We start from the raw sequence: 24,408 nt of genomic DNA on the forward strand, positions 1-24,408 counted from the left end.
ACAGTGTGATGCTGGCATCAAGTTATTTAGAGTTCCTTTGAAATCTTTTTTTAACTCTAAACTATTATTTTACAGATTCAGTGTGACATCAGTGTAAAATATCCGCCAGCATAGGAAGCTTTTATTTGTCCTGCATGTACATAATTGTTGCACAATGACTCCTGAAAAAAAAGAATAATAATATATATGTCTATGAATCTTAGCTTTGTCTAAAGATTAGCATTATGTGTTCCTTACAGTTTAAAATTCTGCAGTTAACATAAAGGAAATTAAATTATATTGACCACAATTATCCAGATTATTTCTTAAAACACTTGATTGCAGGACAGACTTTATTTTGAAAGAGGAGTCGCGAACTCTTCTTTCAGTCATGAACGCGCCGTGGCTCCTGCTCCTCTGCGCTCTCTTGAGGATGGGAAGGCACTTTCTGACGGGGGCAACTATTTTGGCACTACACCTGGCTGTAACGCAACTTCAGCGAGTCAAGAGTCCACAGCAGCAGATGCTGTCGAACAACAGATGAGATAAAGGCTTGACTTTTGTACTGGAACCAAACAAGTGACCCACACAGGTGGACTTTTGTGACCTTAAATGCTGTAATTTTAAGGTGAACCATTCAGACGGCTGTTTACACAACAGCACTTCAAAAAATATTCATGATCATTGCTCATAACTTATCAAAAACAAAGTTTCTGAGGGAATAATCCAATAATCTCACACAACAAAATGTCTCATATTTATTGGGTCTTTATGCATGAAAATAATAAAATGATAATGATGATGTAACAGGAGGACACAGATGAAAACAAGAAAACTAAAACCATCATAAAAATTTCTTACTACATTTTTAATTACTGTGATTATTATATTTCCATAATTGCCACCAAGTTTCAGACGTAAGGTAACTAAACACATGACCTCAGTTTAGTAATAATCAGGTCAGGGTTAAAACCCACATTGTTGAGTCAGCAGCGTTTAGTTAAGATAAAGTGGTCAGGACTATTTGCTGGGGGGGGGGGGGTCAGTGATAGATTCTCCCCAAGTCCAGATTGGTTTTGAGCTGTTGTACCTGCTTGAGATAAGAGACAGTACTGGTATTTGTTTTAAGCTTGATGTTTGATCTGGCTCAAAAGTCACTTATGTGAGACTCTAGCACTGTAAATGGCTTCAAACTCCTGAACGCCTGTATTCAGTGTCAGTTCTGACATCAACCTCTGTGGGTGTGTCCGATTTGCCCTCCAGGATGTCCTGGATTTGGTTGAGCACCTTTTCGTGAAACACCATATCCAGATGGAACAGCCCTCTGAACTCTGTGATATGGACGGGCTTTTCCTGCTTCCCCACCCAGCGTTTGCATAAACTCATGCTGAACGTGTCCACCGTGCCGTCTCCATCGGCATAAACAAAGTCCACTGGGTCCCCGTTGGGAAAGACCTCGTCGTAGATGTTTGTTACGGCAGTTGGAAGGCCCATGCCATACATACACCATACCTCGACGCCAGGAGGGTGGAGATCACTAGTGAGGTTCTTGGTGTCCTCCAACATATACCTGGAGCCAACAAGAGGGCATGATCATTGTTTGCTATTAGAAAAAATACACCAAAAAGAGAAGTATTTGATCTATATGCTAAAAAGGTATAGTTCAAGAAAAAGCAAGATGCTACCATTTAGATAGAAATAGAAGTAGAAGACAAAGAGCCCAGAAATTTCACACTTTCTGCTCTCAAAGGAGAGGTAAAGCAGTAAATACAGATGACCACTGGTACTATACAATTTCTGGTCTGCTTTTTTAACTTTTGGCAATCAAGACTTTCTAAAACCAACCAAACCAACCAAACTGTTTCTTACCAGCCTTCCTCATTATCAATGTCTTTGAAAAACCGTTGGTAGTCCTTTGTAGTGTAGTTAAAGTTCGGCGTGGAGATGAATACGTGGTCACTTGGCCAGATGCCCTCTAGAGGAAGCATCCACGCATTGGTGGTTACCATCCTCTGCTCCTCCCGAATCTTTAGGTTCGAAATCATCGAGAGGCCATCATTTTCTCCTGTAAAGAGTTTCAGGTTCACACCGCTTTCTAGCCCCTCCATCTGTATTCTGTTCTGTGCGTTCTTATCATTACCTGAAGCCAGGACCTTGAGTACTTTTACTGCACCCCCCCATGGCGCTCCTAGAGAAATGAAGCCTCTGATGTATTTGTCCTTCCAGGCTTGAGGCTGCTGGTTGAGGAAGTAGAGGACATAGTGGCATCCCATGCTGTGTCCCACCAGGTAGACAGGCTCCTGATACTGGTTGTACATCTCCTCAACCAGGTTTTGCAGCTTTGCTAAGTACTCTGCATTCTCATCTGTGGGGGGATGAAGGGAAATAAAAACGTTACAGGCTCACAGCAAGAACCTTAAGAGGTGCACATCAAACGTCATTATGTAGTGTAATTAAAATTTGGTTGCATCTGGTCAAAATAACTTGAGAACCTGCTGCCACAATCAGGACATGCAACACCAAATGTACTCACAGTCAGTGTGTGAATAAAAACTAGTGAGTTTGTTTTAGAGTTTTGGTGTCCTAAAAGAAAATCCACTCCTCTCTCTAGGGTTAGCTCTAAGAACCAGCTGGTAAATAAAAATCACGTGGTCCTTAGCAGGTATTAAAATGAGGTAACTGCAACCTCAGATGAAAAGCAACCTGTGATATGCTACACTGTGTCAATATATATTTTTAAAAAGCTAAACCAACATGCAGAAGCAGTGTGTGAAAAACAAAATACACTCCTTTTACTTCCAGTGGAATTAATAGGATAAGTAGCAGCCAGGCGCTGCTAATCAGAGCATTTGATTATTGAGATTTTGGCAGTTTGATGGTCTGCAGCATTCAGATATGTGTTAACACAATGACAAATGGCCTGTATTTATATAGCGCTTTACTAGTCCCCAAGGACCCCAAAGCGCTTTACATATCCAGTCATCCACCCATTCACACACTGGTGATGGCAAGCTACATTGTAGCCACAGCCACCCTGGGGCGCACTGACAGAGGCGAGGCTGCCGGACACTGGCGCCACCGGGCCCTCTGACCACCACCAGTAGGCAACGGGTGAAGTGTCTTGCCCAAGGACGCAACGACTGAGACTGCCCAAGCTGGGGCTCGAACCGGCAACCTTCCGATTACAAGGCGAACTGCCAACTCTTAAGCCACGATCGCCCATAAGGAGGAAATATATCAGCAATAATCAATAAGGCCATTCCCATACAGTCTGAAGTCCATCATTGTACAGTGAGAAGACGAAAACATTCATGATATCTACATACCAGCAAATTTACCCCAGGAGCTACATCTCAGACTCTACAGGTCTCAGTCAGCATGTTAAAAAAAGGCTGTTCAAGTTTGGCTTGATTGCCAACAGAAAGCCTCTTCTTAGGTTTGCAAAGTTGCATCTGAGCAAAGACCTCAGGAACAATGTCCTTTAGAAAAATAAGACCAAAGTGGACATATGGACCATAATGCACAGCATCACATGTAGCATAAACCAAATACAACATATCAGCACAAATCCCTCATATTAAATGTTTTCAACTGAATCCAGTGGTAGTGGAGAGGTGATGATTTGGACTTGTTTTGCAGCCATAGCACCTGGGTACCTTTCAGTAGTTGGGTCAACCATGAACTCTATATATAGAAGTATTCTAGAGTCAAATGTGAAACCATTTGTCTGACTTCAACCTGATTAAAATGTGGCAGGACATCAAAAACAATTGCCCAAAAACTTCAAGAAGAGTTGTTATAATGTGAAGAATGCGCCAAACTTCCTCTACAGCAATGTAAGAATCTAACAAAGTCACACAGAAAACAAATACTTGAAGTTATATTTGCTACACGCTACCAAATTATGGGGTGTACAATACTGTAGCATCAGCATATATTAGTATTCTCGACCGACAACTTTATCGCTTGGTTCAATCCTGCTTCTCCCACCGACATAACAAACTCACCTTTCCAGCACTAAAGTCAGCAACTTGCAGAAGAACATAGTGAAGTATATAGTTGTTAAAGTGGCTAGTGAAGACTTTTCTTCTCAGAAGTTGGGAGACATTAAAAGTCAAAGTAATTACCACAATTATCTGTACTATACTAGGAAGCACATCTGAAAATTGCTCCTATTGTATTAAAAAAAGTAACATGACTTTAATACATGATTAAATAAAAGCATAAGTTAATGTTCTTTAGTAATGTAGATTTTTATCATTGACCCCCCCTGCGTGGCATAATTAGTAAAAAAAAAGAAAAAACAGCAGAAGCTGAGCTGCTCAGGAAACTTCTTTTGTATACTCGTAAGCAAACACATGCAAAGCACCGTGCTTTCTCTCTTAACATAAAAATAATACAGACTTACTAGGAGCTACTCTCCAATCATACGGTGCTCCGCGGACGGTCTCGTTTCGGATGTAGCCCACGTTGACCAGATGTTCCACCATGGTGTAAAAGTAACCTTCAGAGAACAGTAGCAGACTCGGTCAGTTTAAGAGTCCAAATCTAGTATGGAAATAAAGCACTGGGCTACATGTTCCTTTATATTTTTGCCTTCATGACCATTAAACATTTCTCTGTTACTCAGTGTAGAAATACATTAAAAGATGTCAGAAACTAGTCCCCCAAATTTACCAGTTTACCAACACAGATGTATTTTTCTCACCAGCCAGTCTGTTATAGTCAAGATATTCAATGGAATAGGTCTGCCCAAATCCAGGCACTCGCACCTGCACCCCGGGTGAGTTGGATGACCGCCGAGTTGTCCTGTTGTAAGCGAGTCTGCAGGACGCACAAATGTGGAAACACATGGCTAAGTTTTCAAATTCTGCAAAACATGTATTCAGTGATGAAAAACCTGACTAAAGATAAACAAAACTGACAAGCGTAAGTATAACATAAAAGTCTGTTCCTCAGCTGTCACCTACAGTAAGGCAAAGTTGTAGATCAAAGGTGTTGTTAAACTGCTTAAACGTGGATGTGAGAGCAGACAGCAGGTCTCACCTGATGTTATCGATCCAGCAGTCCACACCTATGGGTATGAACATGTTGAGGTCGATCCACAGTGGGAACCATTTCTCAGTTTTCTTGTAGCACAGCCAGTGGACCAGCGACGGCTTGTCTATTTTGGCTTCCAGACGGTTCCCCAGGTTCCCCGGTACTGAGCAGGAGGGCACATGCAAACACAACAGTGTGTCAAATGTTAATTGTACTGCAGGAAAAAGTGGGACCAATACACAGCACTGCAAACTGCTGCCGAAGTTCAGCAAACTTCCAATTCAATTCAATTCAATTCAATTTTATTTATATAGTGCCAAATCACAACAACAGCAGTCTCAAGGCACTTTGTGAGATAAGGTAGACCCTACAATAATACATACAGAGAAAAATCCAACAATCAAATGGCCCCCTATGAGCAAGCACTTTGGCGACAGTGGGAAGGAAAAACTCCCTTTTAACAGGAAGAAACCTCTGGCAGAACCAGGCTCAGGGAGGGGCGGAGCCATCTGCTGTGACCGGTTGGGGTGAGGGAAGGAAAACAGGATTAAGACATGCTGTGGAAGAGAGACAGAGATTAATAACAGGTATGATTCAATGCAGAGAGGTCTATTAACAACCATGCAACAAAGAACTGATGAACTGATGGACTTCCCAGACAGCTGTCATAAATCAATGATCCTAATCATATTTTTTTTTACAGATTGCGTGTCATCAGAAGGAATCAGAAGCTCTCTGACTTCTTCAGTTTCATATTGTATGAAATATGAAACATGAAACTGAGGAATCATTTAATTGAACTGAAAGAAATCAAAGAGATTATTCATTAATTAAAGCTGTGATAAGAGTTTGCAAAGTGACTTTTTGCATGATGAAGAGTCACCAGCTCAGAGAGCTGGGAACCACTGCTATAGATCACTGGTCATAGGAAATAAAAATAAAAACTATACTTTTCGGAAAAGATCATCAGAATTTTTTGACATTTGGAAGATGCTTCTGGAGCTATTAAAGACTGGGGAGGTTGAGATTAAAGACTGGGGAGGTTGAGATTAAAGACTGGGGGGGTTGAGATTAAAGACTGGGAACATTGAGGAACTGGAGAGAGACTGAATTAAAATCTGCAACTAAATTTGGGAATGTATACAGTATACACTATCCTGTACTTTTTTTTGTATTTTATTTTTCAATTTTGTTAAATTTCATATATATAGAATTCAGTCAGAATTCAAAACAACAGGTCAAAATAAAATTAAAATTAAAACTAATTAGAAAATACAAAGCTATAATAACCCCTACCTACACTCTGTCTTATTGTGTTTTTCTGTTTCTCCTTGATATCCTGTCAATATTCTGTCTCCTGTTTTGCAATTAAAAAATGTGCACAGCTGCTTTGCTCTGGAGGATCCTGAGACCAGATGTTGATAAGCTAATTTCCTGCCACATTAAAGAGTTATATAATTTAAGTTGGAAATAAAAACCACACTACAATTTAGAAAACAAAACAAAAACAAACAGTGGAATCCAATTTATCTAATGTTGTTATATTAATGATCTCATTTTCACTTTAAGAAGGAAACGTCTGCGGTTGGGAAGGTCTGAGATTTATTCTTTGGTTGCTCTCAGACCTTTAAACATCACCAGGGCTGCAGCTGAAAATGATAAAAACTAAAACTATCTTTTGCTTATCTAAATATGAGTAATAACAATTATAATACATCTGTTCTTTTATGACTTAATGAAAGAGCACTTATAGCACAAACACACACTTTAGGTGTTTTCAGTGCTGTAATTTACTGTCTGATTCCTTTCATGTTGCAGTCGCTCACATCACTGCTTTTATGTGGTTAACCTCTTATAATAACATAGTTTTACCTGAATCAGTTGCTCTGCTCCCAGATATCGCCCCTTTCATGCGAACACACTCGTGCTTCGATAGATAAATCCTGGGTTAACTTATCAAGCTCATAATCACCTTTGATCGACGGCTTAGCCTGATTGCTAATGCTGAAACCAGAGAAAGAAAGGTGACCTGGTAATGTTGAACTTGCTTCAAAGTACAGGGCCCATGCCAGGATGCTCCCTCCACCATGCCTTAGAGTTGTGATGATGTGTTGCCTTTATTCCTTCAGACTTAGCATCTTTGCACACAAGACGACTGCTAAATAGGTGATGTGAAACATCGAGGTGGCATTTTGCAAACTTTAAAATTTCAGCAACGCTTTTTTTTGTTTGTTTGTTTTTGTTTTTCATTTTGAGTGGTTGCTTCCTTTCTTTGTGCTTCCATAACCACCATTCTTTTTCAGTGTTAAAGATATATTTCAGGAAGTTGCAGAAATTTCTGCAGGTGTTTCATGTTGACTCTTTGGTACTTCTACTCTCGCTGAACACTTTTAAGGTCTTGTCAAAGCTGTCGGTTGACACCTACCAGTCTTTCTTGAAACGAGCCGACAGTAATCTGCCTTTTTTTATAGGTAAGGACATTTCTACACCCATCTCTTCCACTTATTTCACTTACTTTTTTCACAAAATCATATTGAAGTCATGGGTAAAACTGTTAGTGCTGTTTAGTCACATTGTTTTTTGAGTTTAAATAAATGTCAGTCGATTGGTTCACTTAAAGCAATCAATGTAGAACTCAAAGCATTTTCTTTATCTCCTTTTAGTCAAAATCTCCTCATTTTGTTTGCCTGTCCTTTACTTGGAGCTCCTGTGCAGTAGACTGCACAAATCCCTGACTGGACGATGACTTTTTGACTGCTAACTGTGAATCACAAGCAGCAGAAAGAGGGAAATGGTACAGTGTAAGCCTAAAAGGGATAACATCATCTAATTTCTAATAGCACAAAACCTACCAAAACACTTTATCCCGGGGTGGGTGATTTACGATGATTACCTTGATGTGGTCACATGTTTTCTTTTAGCCTTAATTTACCCAGAATTCAGCAAATAAGGTGTATTTGACATAGCAGACAGTTTTGTGAAATGCAAATATTTGGATCTGTTTCTGAATTTGCGAAACTGACCCCTGACCCACAGGAGAAGCTGCATGATTTACCGTTACCCAGCTACACTATTTGCACCGCGTACACAGCAGTTCTTCTGCGATCTGGTCAGTCCAGTGTTTAAACATCATCATATCAAAGACAATAAAAATACCACTTCTTCAAATTCTGAGGCGAAAATGTCTCTCTCTGGATGTTTGAGATTTCATAAAAAGGCAAGCTGAACTTTAAAAGAAATTTCTTGAGATAGAGAGGACGATTTATTTTAAATTATATGTAGGAAAAGAACAGGTTTAATAGTCTTTCAGTTTGAGCGTGGAGGTTTATCCAAAGCACAGTCACTAAATTGTGTCCCTAAAGCTTTCCTGATGAGAAAACACTGATATTGCCTGCAGGGTCAAATGTACAGAGTGCTGTGTGTGACCTAAAAACACCCCCACCCCCCGACTGTACTGGACCTTCGTGCTACATGTTTCCGCATAGATGTCCAGCTAAATCAACAATAAATCTCGGGTATATATCACAGCAGTATATTTTAATCTTCCATACATATTAACAAATAGACAGACCCTGTACTTACCGATAATAAGTGGAGGAGTGCTGTTGCTGGGTACTTTAGGTTTGGCTGGGGGAGGAAAGACAACGTTGACGATCCAGAAACCTGAGGAGTGATGAAGCCCCAGCAGAAATGCAAGCAGCAGCACTAAGCTCAAGTGTCCTGCGGATCCCATCTTTTCCTTCGGGCAGCTGTGGCGCTCTGGACGGAGCTCAGTCTGTGCGCTGCAGCTGGAGGCGGAGGCAGAGGCGGGCCAGCCGGGAAGAAAACACGCGAGGTCACACCAGAGGAAACCCTGTGTTTACCATCTCTGAAGTAAAAGTGCATCCACACGTCCTGGGCTGCTGAGTGCTGCGGGAACCACGTTTAATTCTCTCAAGGTCTGCGCCAAGAGTGTCTGGTCAGAGTGGCATGCAGGAGCAAATAAAACGTGTACGGTACGGGTACACCGCCCTATCGATCCCTCTTACGTGTGTTTATTTACGCCTCAGAAGGCAAATGATTGACAAAGACTATTTTTTAATGAAAATGTTCTGATTTTTTTTTTCAAGCAAGCAAAGCCAAATGTGATGTGTGCAACGTGAAGCTGAAGTGAACGTATCCCACTTCTCTTCACAGACCAGCTTTGAATGTATGCACAGAGAGATTTCCAAAAAGACTTTAATATAAAAATGATCATCTGCCCCCAAAAGGTTATTCCTGATGTTTTACATTTTTTAAATGTTCAATATCCTTATTTATTTTGGGTAATTATCTTATAGCCTACAGGATTTAAGAAGGAGTTATTTTTAAAATAATGAAATGACTTATTCTCAATTTCTGCTACCCTCTTGGCCAGATTTCTCTTTAAAAAAACAACAACACACTTTTACTGTCAACGAGCCGTTTAACCTGGATAAATACATCATAAGTCGTTCTGAGCCAGAAAGAACGTTTTAGTCTTAAGGTAGATCCCCAATCAGTTTTTTTTTTTGGCAAAGTGACTTTTATATAACCCCAATGTATCTAGGTGTAAAGTCCCAATGACGCGAAAAATGTCATTTTTGACAGAATTTGTAACAAATATGACATCACAGTCCACAGGACTGTCATTTCAGTCATTTCAGAGTGTTTTATATTGTAAAGTAAAGACCCTACAATACTAGAAAAAACCCTCTAACAATCAAACAACCCCCTATGAATAAGTATTTGGCAACAGTAGAGAGGAAAAAACTCCCTTTGAATAGGAAAAAACCACTGGCACAACTAGTCTCAGCAAGGGGCAGCCACCTGCAGTGAGTGGTTGGGGGGTGAGGGGAAAGAGAAGAGAATTGCTGTTAAGTATAAATACTAATGAAATGACAAGAAATTAGATTTAGACAATGCTATTCAAGGAGCTTTATCTTATATATATCTTATACAATAGGGGTGGGCAACTCCAAGGCCTCAAGGGCCGGTGTCCTGCAGGTTTTAGATATCACCCTGGGTCAACACACCTGAATTAATGAGTAGTTCATTACCAGGCCTCTGGAGAACTTCAAGACATGTTGAGGGGGTAATTTAGCCATTTGAATCAACTGTGTTGGATCAAGGACACATCTAAAACCTGCAGGACACCAGCCGTTGAAGCCTGGAATTGCGAATCCCTATTATAAAAGCCTTATCTTTTATATCGTAAATACTAGTGGCATTTGGAAGAGGGCGCTAAAATGACAAACTACTACTTTTTCTCACAAAAGAAAAAGTGTGTGACCCGGAAGTGGGTGGGTCTTGGGTTGTGTAGAAGAAGAAGCTAACAGCTAGCCTCCGGGAGCTGCAGGTTCTGTCTTTAGCCATCAACATGGTCCAACTTGTGGGTTCCCTCCGAAAAGAGCTGGCTGATTCCATCTCCACCTGCAAGGTCCTGGTAGTGGGAGCAGGAGGGATCGGCTGCGAGCTGCTGAAGAACCTTGTACTCACCGGCTTCAAAAACATCGAAGTGGTCCGTCCCGTTCACGCTGTTTGTTTGTGTGGCTGTGTCTTTGGTAGCTAGCCGGCTAGCATGCTAACTGGTTCTTTGTGCTGCAATGAGTGTGTCAAGAGGAGACGTGTGGGCTCAGGCTAATTGCTGAGACGTGGCATTCAAAGATGAGCTGTATTACTATCTCGCTGGTGGTTTGTTAACACCGCGTGAACAGCGTCAAATGGACCGGCAAGGATATCTATCTGTGAGGGTGGAAAAAAGTCGAACAAGATCGTAGCGATGTAGCCGGGATATTTGGCGCCATTATCACTGCTAAGTTAGCCAGTCAACTTCTTTGTAAGGACACCGCGGGCTGTGTGCCACCATGGAGGTGCTTAGACATCTCCGTGCTTAGCCATGGACGGTGTATTATAGGGAAAAAACATCCTCACTGTATCTATCAACGCAAAACGCTCAGTTTCTTTATTCATAGAATGTATGTGCGTGCTGGTTGGGGGCTGAGCGTGAGGAGTTCACGGGTGCTCAGAAAGTGCTGTTAAATTGTGTATTAAATTCTCCCTTACGTACTGTGTGGTTTAGAGCCAAGGACCCCCCCCCCCTTTGTGTCTGTACCATTTCATTTTTTTAACTGCAGAATGCATAAATGGCCAATCTGACATTAATAAATAGAGGCTTTAAATTTCACAACACTGGTAGGAGGAAAAAACACCAAGCACACTGTATTGTCATCACACTGTTGTACCTAAGATATAACACAACCACCACATTGATTTAAGAAATGTGTTACTGAAAATGGAAATGGCAAGAGCACTTTGGAACTGTTGAGATTTATTATGTATAACAATTAGAGCTTACTTCTATATCAACTACCAGTTATTATATTATTAAGTTGTTATTAATTAACACTTCGGGCACTTAACCATACGTTCTTTGGGCATCATAATCTATACACTTAAAACTCTTTACCAACCTCAAATCAATGGTCAGTTTAGAATAATAAATTAACATAATGTGCATATCTTTTCACTGTGAAGCCAGAGTGAACAGCAAGAGCATGCAAACTTAACACACAGTCACCTCAGCCAGAAGTCTGCATGCTGTGAGGGGACATTTCTAACTACTGCATTACTGTGCCTATTACAGATCTTATATGTGTCAGGGCACCCTCTGACCTCTGTTTCTTTTGTCACTGTCCATAGAGTAGTGGTTTACACATTTGCCTGACAAGCAATAGATCTGATCAAATGATGTGCATTGACCCACTGTGGCAACCCTTTGTGAATAAGAGAGTACCCAAAAGTAGGTTTTGGTGTTTTGAGGGTCCTACATGACCTCGGCAAGTGCCATTCTCTTCAGGAAGCTGGGTAAATGTAGTGGGAACGCAGACATTTCCTTTTCACAGTGACAAGGTCTGCGTTGAACTTTGTCACCATTGAGGGTCTGTGAGGCTTCTGGTTTTCAAACTAGAGAGTGATGTCTCAAGTTTGCTCCTATTCCTTATTCTGTTCTTGTTAGAAGCAGTTTGCACTGGTTACGCTATTGTATTTCTTTATTTAATTATTATATTTTTGGTAACATTATAATTGATACAACCAAATAAGAACCTGCAGATTGATTTCAGATTTGCTTACCCCTCTCTTGAGTGTAGTGTCCTGTATTTGGGGGACATTTGAGAATGACATTGACATGATAAGCTAGAAAAGTCAGGAGTGTCTAGTTTGTCTCAGTAAACTCTTGATGACATTGTTTGAGCCTGTGCTCGCCTTCTCTCTTATCCTGCTGGTATCAGTCTCCCAGAGTCAAACATGAGACTGCGTGCATTTAATGTCTGCAGCCAAAATAACCGGCGCTGCAGTATTTTATTTATGAAAGTAGAATCCATCCTGTCTGTCCTCGCTCTTTACATAAACAGTTTCATTTTTTTTGTCATCTGGCATCCACCACAGACTTCATTAGTTAAGGCTACTACAGCCTCTCCCTCTTAAAAAGGGTCAACGACAGGTCGTAAAGTCTTCTGGTTATCTTTTACTTTACTGTCATCATCTCAGTGGTACCTGCAAACACCCTGTGTGAGGTTTTTTTGCTGCTTGTGCCTGTAATCCTGTAGCAGTTAACCAGCTACTGTTTAAATAATTTAATTAACCTCTTGGCTAGAATTGAGATAACATTGTGAAACTTTTATTTGTCACCGACTGAATTAGCAGCAGTGCTATACACACAGAACACTCTGTCTCACCCTCTCCCTATCATCCCCTTCTCTCACACCAACCTTGTGCAAAACCTTCTCTGCAGTCTTCCTCTCACCTGCCTGGCAGCTCAATATTCAGCATCCTTTGTCCAATATATCAATATCTATCTATTCCTGCATATGTCCAAACTATCTCAGTCTTGCCTCTCTAACTTTGTATCCAAACGCAGCACATAGAAAACACATTAATGCAAATCTAGAACAATTAAAATGCAGTAAAATAGTTATATGAAAAGAAAGACGTTCAGCAGAGAATTACTTGTTTCTCTTGGTGTTTAAAATGCTCGTGCAGTCCTCTGATTGTCGCACTGACTTACCCCTGTTTGTTGTGACCTAGCAGGCGTTTCTGTTCAAACAAATAGAAAAGTGTTTGATTGTTGGATTGGACTCGACTGACTTTACAACCCTGTTGATTTTGGCAGATTGACTTGGACACAATTGATGTCAGCAACCTGAACCGTCAGTTCCTCTTTCAGAAGAAGCATGTAGGCAAGTCTAAAGCACAGGTATGTAACTCACCTCTGGTCCTGCAGGCTGCAGAGTTCTGTCTGAGCTGCTATTTTAAACGTCCTCTGTGCACTTTATACATCCGTCCCTTACTCTTGTTGTCTTGTAGGTGGCCAAAGAGAGCGCCTTGCAGTTCTGCCCCAGTGCCAACATCACTGCATACCACGACAGCATCATGAAGCACGTTTCTTTCTCTTTTTTTTTCACAGTTTGGTCAGTCTGAGGTTAGCTCCTTCAAGAATGTACTGATGTGGGACTGACCGTGGTTTGTTTTTTCCTTAACAGCCCTGAATACAACGTGGAGTTCTTCAGAAAATTCATGCTTGTGATGAACGCCCTGGATAACAGAGGTACCCTCGTCTTACAGCATTACCGAAATATCTTCTTTTACTGCTAACGCTTTCAAATGAGGTAAATAAAACCACGTGTTGCCTCCCCAGCTGCCCGTAACCATGTCAACAGGATGTGTTTGGCAGCTGATATCCCTCTGATAGAGAGTGGCACTGCTGGATACCTGGGACAGGTCACGGTCATCAAGAAGGTAGCACTGATATTTTTTCACACAGAGAACCAACAATTTGGCTGCATGTCTTTAAGCTCTTTTTACATTGTGTGTAAGGTAGCCAAGAACCCAAAGGGAAATGGGGGTCAGACTAAAATTCATCAAGGGCCTTGATTTTGATCTGTGCTGCAGATTTTTGAGCAAGGGCGGTGAACATGTCTCTTCTCTGCTGCTTCTTACCCAGGGAATGACAGAGTGCTACGAGTGCCAGCCGAAACCAGCACAGAAGACCTTCCCAGGATGCACCATAAGAAACACACCATCTGAGCCCATTCACTGCATCGTCTGGGCCAAATATCTCTTCAAGTAAGCCGTGTTCTTTTTACGCATGCATTCTTGGGCTTCAAGTTACATTTGATTGCAGTCTGCGTATTAGTTTAGCAAATATTAGTGGCTTTTGCCAGGCTTGATCTTGCAGGAAGAGGACAGGTTAGGTGAAAAACACATCATGAAATGTGATCCCACTGTGCCTCACTACCTCTAAATCCGGTTGTTCAGTGATGACGCGACGAATCCTACTTCCGGGTCTAAAGTAGTCTGCGTTTAATATGGCTTTTGTGTTGTTAACATGTTTAATGTTATGTATTTTCTTCTATTTTATCTCAAAAAGCTCCTAAAACAGTCAGTGATCACTGTTGACCTCCCTCGGCTTTTATTACCGCTAATCATTTATTTAAGCTCAGTTTTTAAAACCTTAGGATGTAACTACAGCCCAGCCCATGCAGCAGCATGAATGACTAACCTCGTATTGTGGATGGATTATCTCAGTTGTTCTCCTGGCTGAAGTTTGGTCCTTTTACAGCATCCTGCCATGCAATTACATTTGTTCCTGACCACCGAGAACACTCACGTTAACTTTTATCGAGTGGAAAAAAAGTTAGCTTGTTTATATTATGCTAACATAGCTGTGTCGCTAGCGGTCACGTAGCACATCATTATATACCAGCTAGCCAAACTTCAGTAACCCTACAAACGTCACTGCTGTTTAGTTTTCTGTCTTCATTTATGCTGGAAGTGATAACAGAGCTGTACGTTTTAATTTGTTTCCAAAACCCCGCAGTCAGGACATGCTATATTGTATTTAGATAGAAGCTAGCGAGCTAACTCCCTGCTAACTTCTAACTCCGTTAAATGTCATAAATTCCGTTTTCATGGATGCCTGGATGTTAAAGATGAAAGACTTTAGACAGTTTTTCAACTCTCAGTAATGCCACAGTGATCGTTTGATATATGGAGCTGCAGCGGAGTTTAGACCCAGACACAGCTAGTGACGTCAGACTGAACAATCGGATATTTTCTGCATGATCTGATCACTTTCTGCGTGCAGTTTTTGACACACGCGGTTTTATCTTTTTTCCAGTTAAGACTGGACGTAGAGTAGAGTGTGATCTTGATTAAACTGTTCCTGCACGTGTATGAAAATTACTACATTCAGTTTCATTTATATAGCACCAAATCACAACAACAGTTGCCCATAAGGTGCTTTATACTGTAAGATAAAGAGCCTACAATAATACAGAGAAAACCCAATAATCAGACGACCCACTATAAGCAAGCAGCTGGCAACAGTGTGAAGGAAAAACTAAATTTTAACAGGAAGTATCCTCCAGTGGAATCAGGCTCAAGGAGGGGCAGCCTTCTGCTGTGACCATCTGGGAGTAAGGGGATGGAGACAGAAAGCTGGAGGCTCTGCCTCCCACACAAATATCTGAGGGACCAAAAGTAAATCAGCAGTCTGAGAACAAAGTGCACTGTTGGAGTGACTCAGTGCTATGAGGTCTTACGATTAGATGGGACCTCGTCAGTTGTTAATCACTAATCTAGATATGACCATTTCTAAACCATCAGATGATCTTTCAGAATCATCAGCGGATAATAGGCTGTGTGATGATGTCATCTTCTGTTGTTTGTATGTTGCCACTACAGTCAACTGTTTGGAGAAGAAGATGCAGATCAAGAGGTGTCGCCGGACACAGCGGACCCAGAGGCTGCATGTAAGTGAGAGAGAGAGTGGCATTAATGTGGATTCACAATTTTGAATTCCCTGTTTTGGTTTTTGCGGGGATCCTTTTTGATTGTTTGGTCACACAGCAGGATGAATATTAACGTAGGTTAAAATTAATTGCTGTGTAAAAGCTGTGAATTCGGTTAAAAGGGAATCCCGAAGAGACGGCGGCTCGTGCCACCGCTTCAGATAAGGATGGGGACATCAAGCGTGTTTCCACCAAGGAATGGGCTCGATCCACCGGATATGATTCTGTCAAACTCTTCAATAAGGTAATAAATAAGCAAGCGAGTATAAATGGGATGGGCACGAGATGTTGAGTAGACTGGTGGTTGCCCTTGCTATTCGACGTATTTGAACGTTAGATTAATGAGGAAAGGAATTAATGGTTTCATATTACACCCGAAGTACACAGTTTGCTTGGCAAATATTTGTTTGTTTTCTTTTAGACTAGTTAAATTTCAAGTTTTTTTCCCCTCTCCTTTAAAAACTAGCAGATTATTCGTCAAGAACACAACCGTTGAAGAAGCGATCATTCTGTCCTTATGTGGGCTGCAGAAAATGTTGAGAATCCTAGAGTTTAGTCATTTAGCATAGCATCACCACGGACGTAGAGTAGTTGTTTATGATTGCTCCTTTTTTTTCCAGCTGTTCAAAGATGACATCATGTACCTTCTGACCATGGACAAGTTATGGAAGAAGAGGAAAGCTCCTACACCTTTAGACTGGCACCAGCTAGAGAACAGTGGTATGTCCTTTATGCACGCGGAGCTTAAGCCCATCCAGGCTTTCAGCATCACCTGGCGTTACCTGTGCTCGCGCATGTGTGTTTAGGGGCCATATTTCAACTTGTTTGAGTCAGGAAGACCGAGAAAAGAACTCGAAATATTTTAAATTGTGAGTTTATTACTTGTGTATAAGTTTTACTTCTGAACATGTCCAGCTTCTTTTTGTTGGGAAGATACTGAGCTGCACATTAGCTGTAAGTTTAAACGAAGCAAATATTTTTTGTGTCCTCACAAACATAACAAAAGCACATGACACATGTAATAAAGAACAGCTGTTTGCACAGCGTGCAGCCTGTGGAGGAATTTACTTATGTTTACAGTTCGCTTACACAAGGAACATAACTGCGAGATGTCAGATTTATATTAATTATAAAAAGGGTCACTGCTTTAAAGGCTTCATTAACCACAATATTGTGTGCCTTTCTCTTGGCTTTAGAGTGTCCTAAGGAGGGGACTCCAGCTTCAGGTCTGAAGGACCAGCAGGTTCTGGATGTTTGGGGTTACTGCCAGCTGTTCCAGCACAGCGTGGAGACGCTCCGCTCACAGCTGCAGGAAAAGGGCGAGGGTGCTGAGCTGGTCTGGGATAAGGTAAAGACAAGACGTTCTTGTGAATTAGTTTTTCACTTGATTTTTCCATATAAAAATGGTGGATGCTTGTATGAAACATGCCCACAGCTTTGAAAATGAGGTCAGACTGCTCTGGATACTCAGTCTTTGTTTTTTCTACTCTGTATCATGTCAATGAGAGTGGCTATCCGTAATCCCAGGAAAATAGTTCTGGCAGTACACACAAAAGCCCAACAAACCTACTGTTCAAATCTATTTTTGTGTAGTGTGAGCCAGTCAGAAGTAAGTTGGCTTGAAGGAAGAGGAGCTAAAATTGTTTTAGTCAATGAAGTAGATGATTATTCATGCAAAGCTACTCTACAGTCCAAAAATATGGTGTTGGAAATGAGCTTAACGGGACCTATGAGCATAATTGAGTGTAATATTTTTTAAAATGCTCAAACATACAATGTAGCCAGTGCTTTAAATAAATGACACAGTATGACTGTATTGCAGAAACAATAAAGATGTATTAAGACAATGAATGAAAATTGGTGGACATAAAACAGCCCATTCACTCAGTGGAGTATGCGTTGTGAGTGTAGTGCTGCACTCTGCTGGCTGCCAGAATAAGTACACATTATAATAGTCAACCCTGGTCGCTGAGCTTCACTTGTTGGGCAGGTTTCATTTGGTATGTTAGTATAGTAATTGTACTTTGTACATTCATCTGAATGGCTTTGCAAACTGACAGCCAGCAGATACAATGTTACTCCAGTAGAAAGTTGCTCCAGATGTAATGAAATGCTGCACACAGATGATGAATACCTGCCTCTAATGCTGGGTCATATCATACCGTTCACGGTAATACCGGTATAATGTTGTTTGTTTTCATACGCACATGCCAGAAAAAGCACAGCGGCGAAGGAGAATGAGAAGGGTGAAAGTGGATCGTTGAATGAAACGGATGAACCAGAATTGTTTTGTAAAAATGCTGCAACTTCAGTGGTGTGGAACTGGTTTAGCTTTCGTCCGTCAGATACACAACAAAGCACTATTTTTGGTAGCACATGCTAGCGGACCGTCGTTATTACCGTGGTTTATGGAAAATACGGCACACTTAAAATCAATCCTTTGATTTTTCTGAAAATCGACAGTGCCCCTTATAATCCCGTGTGCCTTATGTATGAATTCTGGTTGTGTTTACTGACCTCGAAATGAGTTTATGTGGTACACGGCGCTCGAAAATCTGTCAAATGTTTTAGTACGACTTTGCTGAGCTACGAACCCGCACCGCTTGATGGATTGTCGGAGCACTACGACTATCGTAGGTAGGAGCCTCGCGGAGTGATACGTAATGAGCTTCAACATAATATTACCGTATTGTGTGTATATAACCTTTTTTGTTATTTGTTATCTGCTTTGTGGCAGTTTTGTGATATTATACATGGTTATGCTGAGGATATGTCGGCCAATTTCCACTGGAAATGCCTTTTTGGTTAAACTGTCTGCAAGAAATTTGGATTTGCACTGTTAAATTTTTATATAACTTTAATGCACATAAAAAACAGCTGCTTGTTTAAGTGAAAATACATTGATTTTTTTTTTTTTGCACTAATAACGTTGTGGAGTTGTAAAGTATTTTGTGTAGTGTCAATTATATCGTCAGTTATATCGTTATCGCAAATTTTCAAATGTATATCGTGATAAATATTTTTGGTCCTATCACCCTGCTCTACCTGTCTCCCTCTCCTCTTCCTGTCAGGATGACCCTCCAGCCATGGACTTTGTTACTGCAGCAGCCAACCTGCGTATGCACATCTTCAGTATGAACATGAAAAGTCGCTTTGATGTCAAGTGTAAGTCACGCACAAAGGCTACAAAACAGTCATGTCAGAGTTTTTATTCACAAATCAGTACCAAAAATCTAAATGCGTTTTGCACCTGTGCATGTGCAATGACAATAAAGTTGAATTCTATTCAATTCTATTCTATTCTATTCTAAATGTGTTTGTTAATTTCTCTTCAGCAATGGCAGGTAACATCATCCCAGCTATTGCCACAACCAATGCTGTCATCGCTGGACTCATCGTGCTGGAGGGGCTCAAGATTTTATCTGGGGAACTGGAATCCTGTCGCACGGTCAGTTTGCTGTTATCTGTTTTAGCAGTGGATCATATATGACTCTTGACACTTGTGTACCTACTGCCTTTGGCTTCAGATGCCAAATTTAATGCACACTGTTAGATGAAAATGCCTTAGCATTTTGTCCAACCCACAGGTGGTAATAGACCAGTATGTTCACCCTCCTAAAAGGTGTGATTTGCTAAAGCAACCTAGAATGGGGGAGTATATTTAAGTGTAATGTTGAAAAATATTGTCAAATATTTGTTCTGACTTTATGCCTGCATATTTTTGTTATTGTCCTGTGCAACTTTCATACACAAGCGACAAAGAGCAGCCTAGTTTTTTATGTTAAGAGCCACTACACCAGAGTTTGTCATAACTAGAATACGGCTCCTATAATAAGCCTCTTTTTATGTCCATCTTATTTTTTCTTGCATCAGATCTTCCTGAACAAGTGCCCCAATCTCAGGAAGAAGCTGCTGGTCCCCTGCGTGCTAGACCCGCCCAGCGCTAACTGCTACGTCTGCGCCAGCAAACCTGAAGTCACGGTCAAACTCAACGTGCACAAAACCATGGTGCTCACTCTGCAAGACAAGGTAATGTTACAACACGTCCAGTATCGAAGGCGATGTCATTAATTGGTAAAATTCCTGAGCATCGCTTATCCTGTCAGACATCTTTCCTTTGCCTTGTTCAGACTGCACCAGTTTCCAGTATCGACTGTGTCAGTTTATGCTTTTGTAGAATCGTAAAATCTTGCCGTGACAGATTACACCTTGTCCCACTGATGAATCTTTCCCGGTGCTTAAAGTTTTTGGTCCCAGAAATCTGGTTAGAGTCAGTTCAATTACATCTAGCAGGTTAAGTGCATTTGTAGGTAATGGGGAAAAGCCTCTAACTAAAGAGCTCCAGTACCTTAATTCACTGCCTCCATTGTAATTCACTGGCCCATAGAAATATGACATATGGAATGTGACATGTCTTTGTGATATCTTAAAACGATCAACTGTTGAGCAAGACTCACATTTTTCTTCCTGAACTGAAGCTCATAAATGTGCTAGTGAGAGTGTATTACTGCTCAGTAAACACTGCTTTTAATAATCAGTTAATCAAGTGCATATGATTATCAGCGCCTGGCTGCTACTATACTGTAATTCCTATGAAAGCAGTAAGGATGTATTTAGTTTTACATGGGATTGTAAAGCGTCACAAAAATGTCATTTTTTTCATGACAGGATGTTGTTTTACTTACTTTTTACTTTGTGTTCCTTGTCTTTCTGTGCAGATTGTGAAGGAGAGGTTTGGTATGGTGGCTCCAGACGTTCAGATAGAAGATGGAAAGGGAACCATCCTCATTTCCTCAGAGGAAGGAGAGACGGAGGGTAAGGAAGAAGGGGGCGGGGGGGATGTAAGACTTTAAGCTTTGACCGGGGGCTTTTAGAGGATAGAGGAAAAGGCAAGGCAGAGAAGAAAAGATGAAAATGATGGTTGTAATCACATCTCAAAGGAGATCTAGAGAGAGATGGTAAAAAGGAAAGACTGGATGGACAGACCAAAAGAAGAGGGACAGGCAAGAGTAAGATCATTTACCCACAAGACAGGAGTGCAAAATAAAACGTACCAGACAATGATGCTAAAGATAATATCTGCCTATAGAGATATAGATGGGAGTTGTTTTTCATTTAGTGCAAGTGGAAAGTGTCCATATGGACAGAAGAGGGTGCTCTAATAGCATTTGTCAGGATGTCTGTAGGTAAAAGTCATTCCAGGGCAAAAACAGAAACGCCTCAGTTAGTCGGCTGGATCTCCGTTTTAATTTGTAACAGCTTTAATGATAAAACTGATACAGTGTTTGAAAGGAGTATAATAACTTTTTTATAGTAGGAATTAATTTAACTACTAACAGTTAGTTAGTAGTTGGTAGTTAAATTATGAAATTGTGTTATTTACGGTCTTTATAGGTTCAAGAATGCATTCTCCTTACATTTATACTTATTCTTTCTCTTCACAGGCAACAACAACAAATTTCTTTCTGATTTTGGGATCCGTAACGGCAGCCGGCTCCAAGCTGACGACTTCCTCCAAGACTACACACTCCTCATTAATGTCCTGCACGTGTATGTACCTGTGTGCATGAACGCATGAATGAAATTCACAGTTTACAGTCAGCCTCTCTAAGGGACCAAAGCTGAAAAGTGTGTGCATCTCTCCTTATTGGCAGTGAGGACCTAGAGCGGGATGTGGAATTCGAGGTAGTAGGTGAGGCCCCAGATAAGGCTCCACCCCCTCAGACTAACCAAGAGGAGGTTAATAGCATCACCAACGGCAACAAGGACTCCGCCCAGCCGTCAACATCCTCTAAAGGTCAGCATCGTAGTGGTCACGATGCTAATGCCATGACTGGAGGCGTTAACATACAGTCTTGTAAAAATGATAATAAAGTGACGCCCTCTGGAACTGCTGTGGACGTTTTCAGTACGTTTATCCTCCTACAGAAAAGCCTACAGATACAGATTTCAGAAATATGTTAGTCCAAATCAAGACAAATATTAATAGTGTGACATTTGGAGAAGCCAAAAGTTCTTTGAAGGAAAATCGGAATCTGACGGTGGGAAATTTGACCAGTTTATTCAAAATTGCCTCAGTTTGGGGATCCTTCGGGGTTTTCCATTGCGCTGTCATTATCTGTATGCTTTTCAACATTTTGATGAGATTCTCAGCTTCAACTTATTCATTGCATAAGCTTTGGTTTCCTCTTTTTGAGTTGGTCCTTGGTGGTCCACTGACTTCTGGGTGTTTGTCTCGCAGCAAGGCTGCTAAGCAACCCCAAACAGTAACATTTCCACCACCATGACTCACAGTTGGCATGAGGGTGTTTTCCTGAAAACACACATTCAGCATGCCCATCACTGTGATGGCCAAACAACTCTTGAGTTTCTTCGTCTAGAGCACATCTTTGCCTACATGTACACTATTTTTGTGCTCTAAAAGCTCACCTCACATTCATGTTACATTTCTGCTGTCCTTTTGTAATTATATATACACTTTGACACAAGCAGTTAGAAGAGACTTAGTTCTGTGTCAGAAGTTGAGCTCTCAAGCCGATAGGTGTGCTCAACAGATCAGTCCTGAATAAGCTGGCAGTTGTGGAGGTTTGGCAAAAAGACCAACCAAGGGTCAGTGTCACTACTGTACTGTAAATCTGTGATGGATTAGTTTTACTTTAAAATAATCACGCACACAAACACACATTCTAAAAATGACTATATAAGCTTATTTTAACAAGAAAGAAAGAAATGATAGTATAAATAAAAATGAGCACTTAAGTGTCCCTCTTATCAGCTCCATCGAATGGAAAGTTTTTTTTGTTTGTTTGTTTCAATAGTTTTTTGGGGCGTTCCAGGCTTTGTTGAGACATGCCAGTGGAGAGAGCGCTGGGGCAATCCCAGCCTCTGCATTAGTCTTATTGAAAATGGGTTTTCTCCTTAACACAGCGAGCTAAGCCAGTGCAGCAAAAACTAGGCCCTATTGGAGCACTATCCACTTGCAGCACTGCATAATGTGAGAGCTGTGTCCTGCTCCAGACTTTAGGGTAACCGCTGCAGTAATTAGTGAATATAAGTGGACATATTTTAGCTGAACAACCAAAATAAATGGCTTGGTTTTCTTTTTTACTTTTTTCTACTATTTATCTTGTTTTTGAGCACTACGGTCTAAAAGGGCAATCGTTGTTTGTTCTCTGTTGTGCAAATAAACCTGTATCGTTTCTTCTTCTTCGATCTCAGCTCCGTCAGAGGATGACGACATCATGATAGTCGACTCTGATGAGGAGGATGGGGCGGCTTCCAGCTCAGCAGCAGCAGCAGCGACGGGTGGCACAAAGAGGAAGCACTCAGACGCCGAAACTGGCGAGACCTCCACCAAGCGCCCACGGACAGACCAATCGGCAGGCGACAACAATGACGACGATGACATAATCGCTCTGGACTAACTCCCCTCCCTTTCTCCTGAGGGACTGCAAACTCTTTGACTGCTCGTAATTTTGACTCGAGACAGACAGTAGGTTTAAATAAAACACCTCCTTCATGAAGAACCGTTTACAACCCGGGCTTCTCTTTCAACAGTTTCCCCCCCCAAATGTGTTTGTGCTTTGGTACTCCCTCCACTCTCTGACATGATGCTGTAAATAGATCCTACAATATATCCTACGGGGGGGGAGAAAAGTTTTGACGAAAAAAAATACATAGACTTCCTGTTATGTCACTTCTACTTCTCTTGTTGGTTAAATAAACAAAAAGTGCATTTTTTTTGTATTTTTTTATAAACGTACTGTATTTCTCATGCTACACAAGTCAGGGTGTTTTTGTGCTTTGATGTCAAGTTTCAAAGGAATAAGATTTAAAAAACCAAAACATTTTCTTGGGTTGTAATATTGATCTCAGTTTTTGTGAAGATGGGGACAGAGGGGTTAGGGGGGCAGGTTGTGCTGAATCAGTCTGGGTGGGTGTGGACAGGGGCTGGCCTGTAGGTGCTGTTGACGTCTGTCAGCAGGTCAGTAAAGCACAGAGGCACTGATGGCAAGTTTGTGCCAAGGGGTGTTTGTTAGCTACCTCTTTGCTAGAACTGACATGTTTAGGCTCCAAGAAGGTAAACATGCCCTCCATCACTTCATCGCAGTGAGGTGTCCAGCTCTTAGAGAACAAGTTACTCGAACAGCCACGGAGACGAGACAACACACCTCCCTGGGGAAATGGCAATGACTGAACTGTACACTTTTTAAAGGCAGTAGTAATTCAATGTTAAACATGTTACAGTTTTATTTTTCTTGGCTCTGTTTGAGTCTAGAAACGGTTAAAAAACAGAGCAGCAGTTTGTCCTGTTTGATGCTGCAGAGGTTAAACTAGGTTGTCTGGCAGCAGTGTCCTGCACTTAAATAACGTGAGAGCCACGGGCACTTCATGACCTGCTGTCTTCTCCCGTCTAACCCTTGTGTTGATGTCCATAATTTCATGTTTTATTGTGATCTGACTTATTGAAAAGCTATGAGAGCCCTTTGGACCAATTTGATGAAGATAATAAACTCAAAAATTGCAGATGCTTCCTGTT

At 41.1% G+C, this 24,408-nt stretch overlaps 2 protein-coding genes across 2 annotated transcripts; one reads left to right on the forward strand and one right to left on the reverse strand.

Moving 5' to 3' along the window:
- Window positions 1-724: 724 nt before the first annotated feature.
- On the reverse strand, window positions 725-9,661 carry lcat (lecithin-cholesterol acyltransferase). The gene is made up of 7 exons (XM_004564623.6): window positions 8,602-9,661; window positions 5,026-5,182; window positions 4,688-4,803; window positions 4,388-4,483; window positions 2,120-2,344; window positions 1,849-2,044; window positions 725-1,549 (listed from the first exon to the last, which is right to left on the reverse strand). Exons 1-7 carry the CDS (start codon window positions 8,750-8,752, stop codon window positions 1,168-1,170), a joined length of 1,323 nt encoding a protein of 440 aa, XP_004564680.1. The 5' UTR covers window positions 8,753-9,661; the 3' UTR covers window positions 725-1,167.
- A 648-nt stretch (window positions 9,662-10,309) lies between these two features.
- On the forward strand, window positions 10,310-24,399 carry uba2 (ubiquitin-like modifier activating enzyme 2). The gene is made up of 17 exons (XM_004564622.3): window positions 10,310-10,537; window positions 13,190-13,273; window positions 13,384-13,454; window positions 13,560-13,624; window positions 13,715-13,815; window positions 14,021-14,142; window positions 15,763-15,830; window positions 15,992-16,113; window positions 16,490-16,589; window positions 17,066-17,217; window positions 18,941-19,034; window positions 19,205-19,317; window positions 19,743-19,898; window positions 20,588-20,684; window positions 21,314-21,419; window positions 21,524-21,666; window positions 23,088-24,399. The coding sequence occupies exons 1-17, from the start codon at window positions 10,397-10,399 to the stop codon at window positions 23,291-23,293; spliced, it is 1,941 nt and encodes a 646-aa protein (XP_004564679.1). The 5' UTR covers window positions 10,310-10,396; the 3' UTR covers window positions 23,294-24,399.
- Window positions 24,400-24,408: the final 9 nt, after the last annotated feature.

Source organism: Maylandia zebra, linkage group LG7 (genome assembly GCF_041146795.1).
Source record: "Maylandia zebra isolate NMK-2024a linkage group LG7, Mzebra_GT3a, whole genome shotgun sequence".
In the NCBI taxonomy this organism is placed as follows: Eukaryota; Metazoa; Chordata; class Actinopteri; order Cichliformes; family Cichlidae; genus Maylandia; species Maylandia zebra.

Coding starts and splice junctions, on each gene's coding strand:
- uba2 (XM_004564622.3), top strand. CDS start 10,397: ATGGTCCAACTTGTGGGTTCCCTCCGAAAAGAGCTGGCTGATTCCATC. Junction 17,218..18,940: donor CTGAGCTGGTCTGGGATAAG/GTAAAGACAAGA, acceptor TCTTCCTGTCAG/GATGACCCTCCAGCCATGGA. Junction 19,318..19,742: donor AACTGGAATCCTGTCGCACG/GTCAGTTTGCTG, acceptor TTCTTGCATCAG/ATCTTCCTGAACAAGTGCCC.
- lcat (XM_004564623.6), bottom strand. CDS start 8,752: ATGGGATCCGCAGGACACTTGAGCTTAGTGCTGCTGCTTGCATTTCTG. Junction 4,804..5,025: donor TGCTGGATCGATAACATCAG/GTGAGACCTGCT, acceptor TGCGTCCTGCAG/ACTCGCTTACAACAGGACAA. Junction 1,550..1,848: donor ATTGATAATGAGGAAGGCTG/GTAAGAAACAGT, acceptor TGTTGGCTCCAG/GTATATGTTGGAGGACACCA.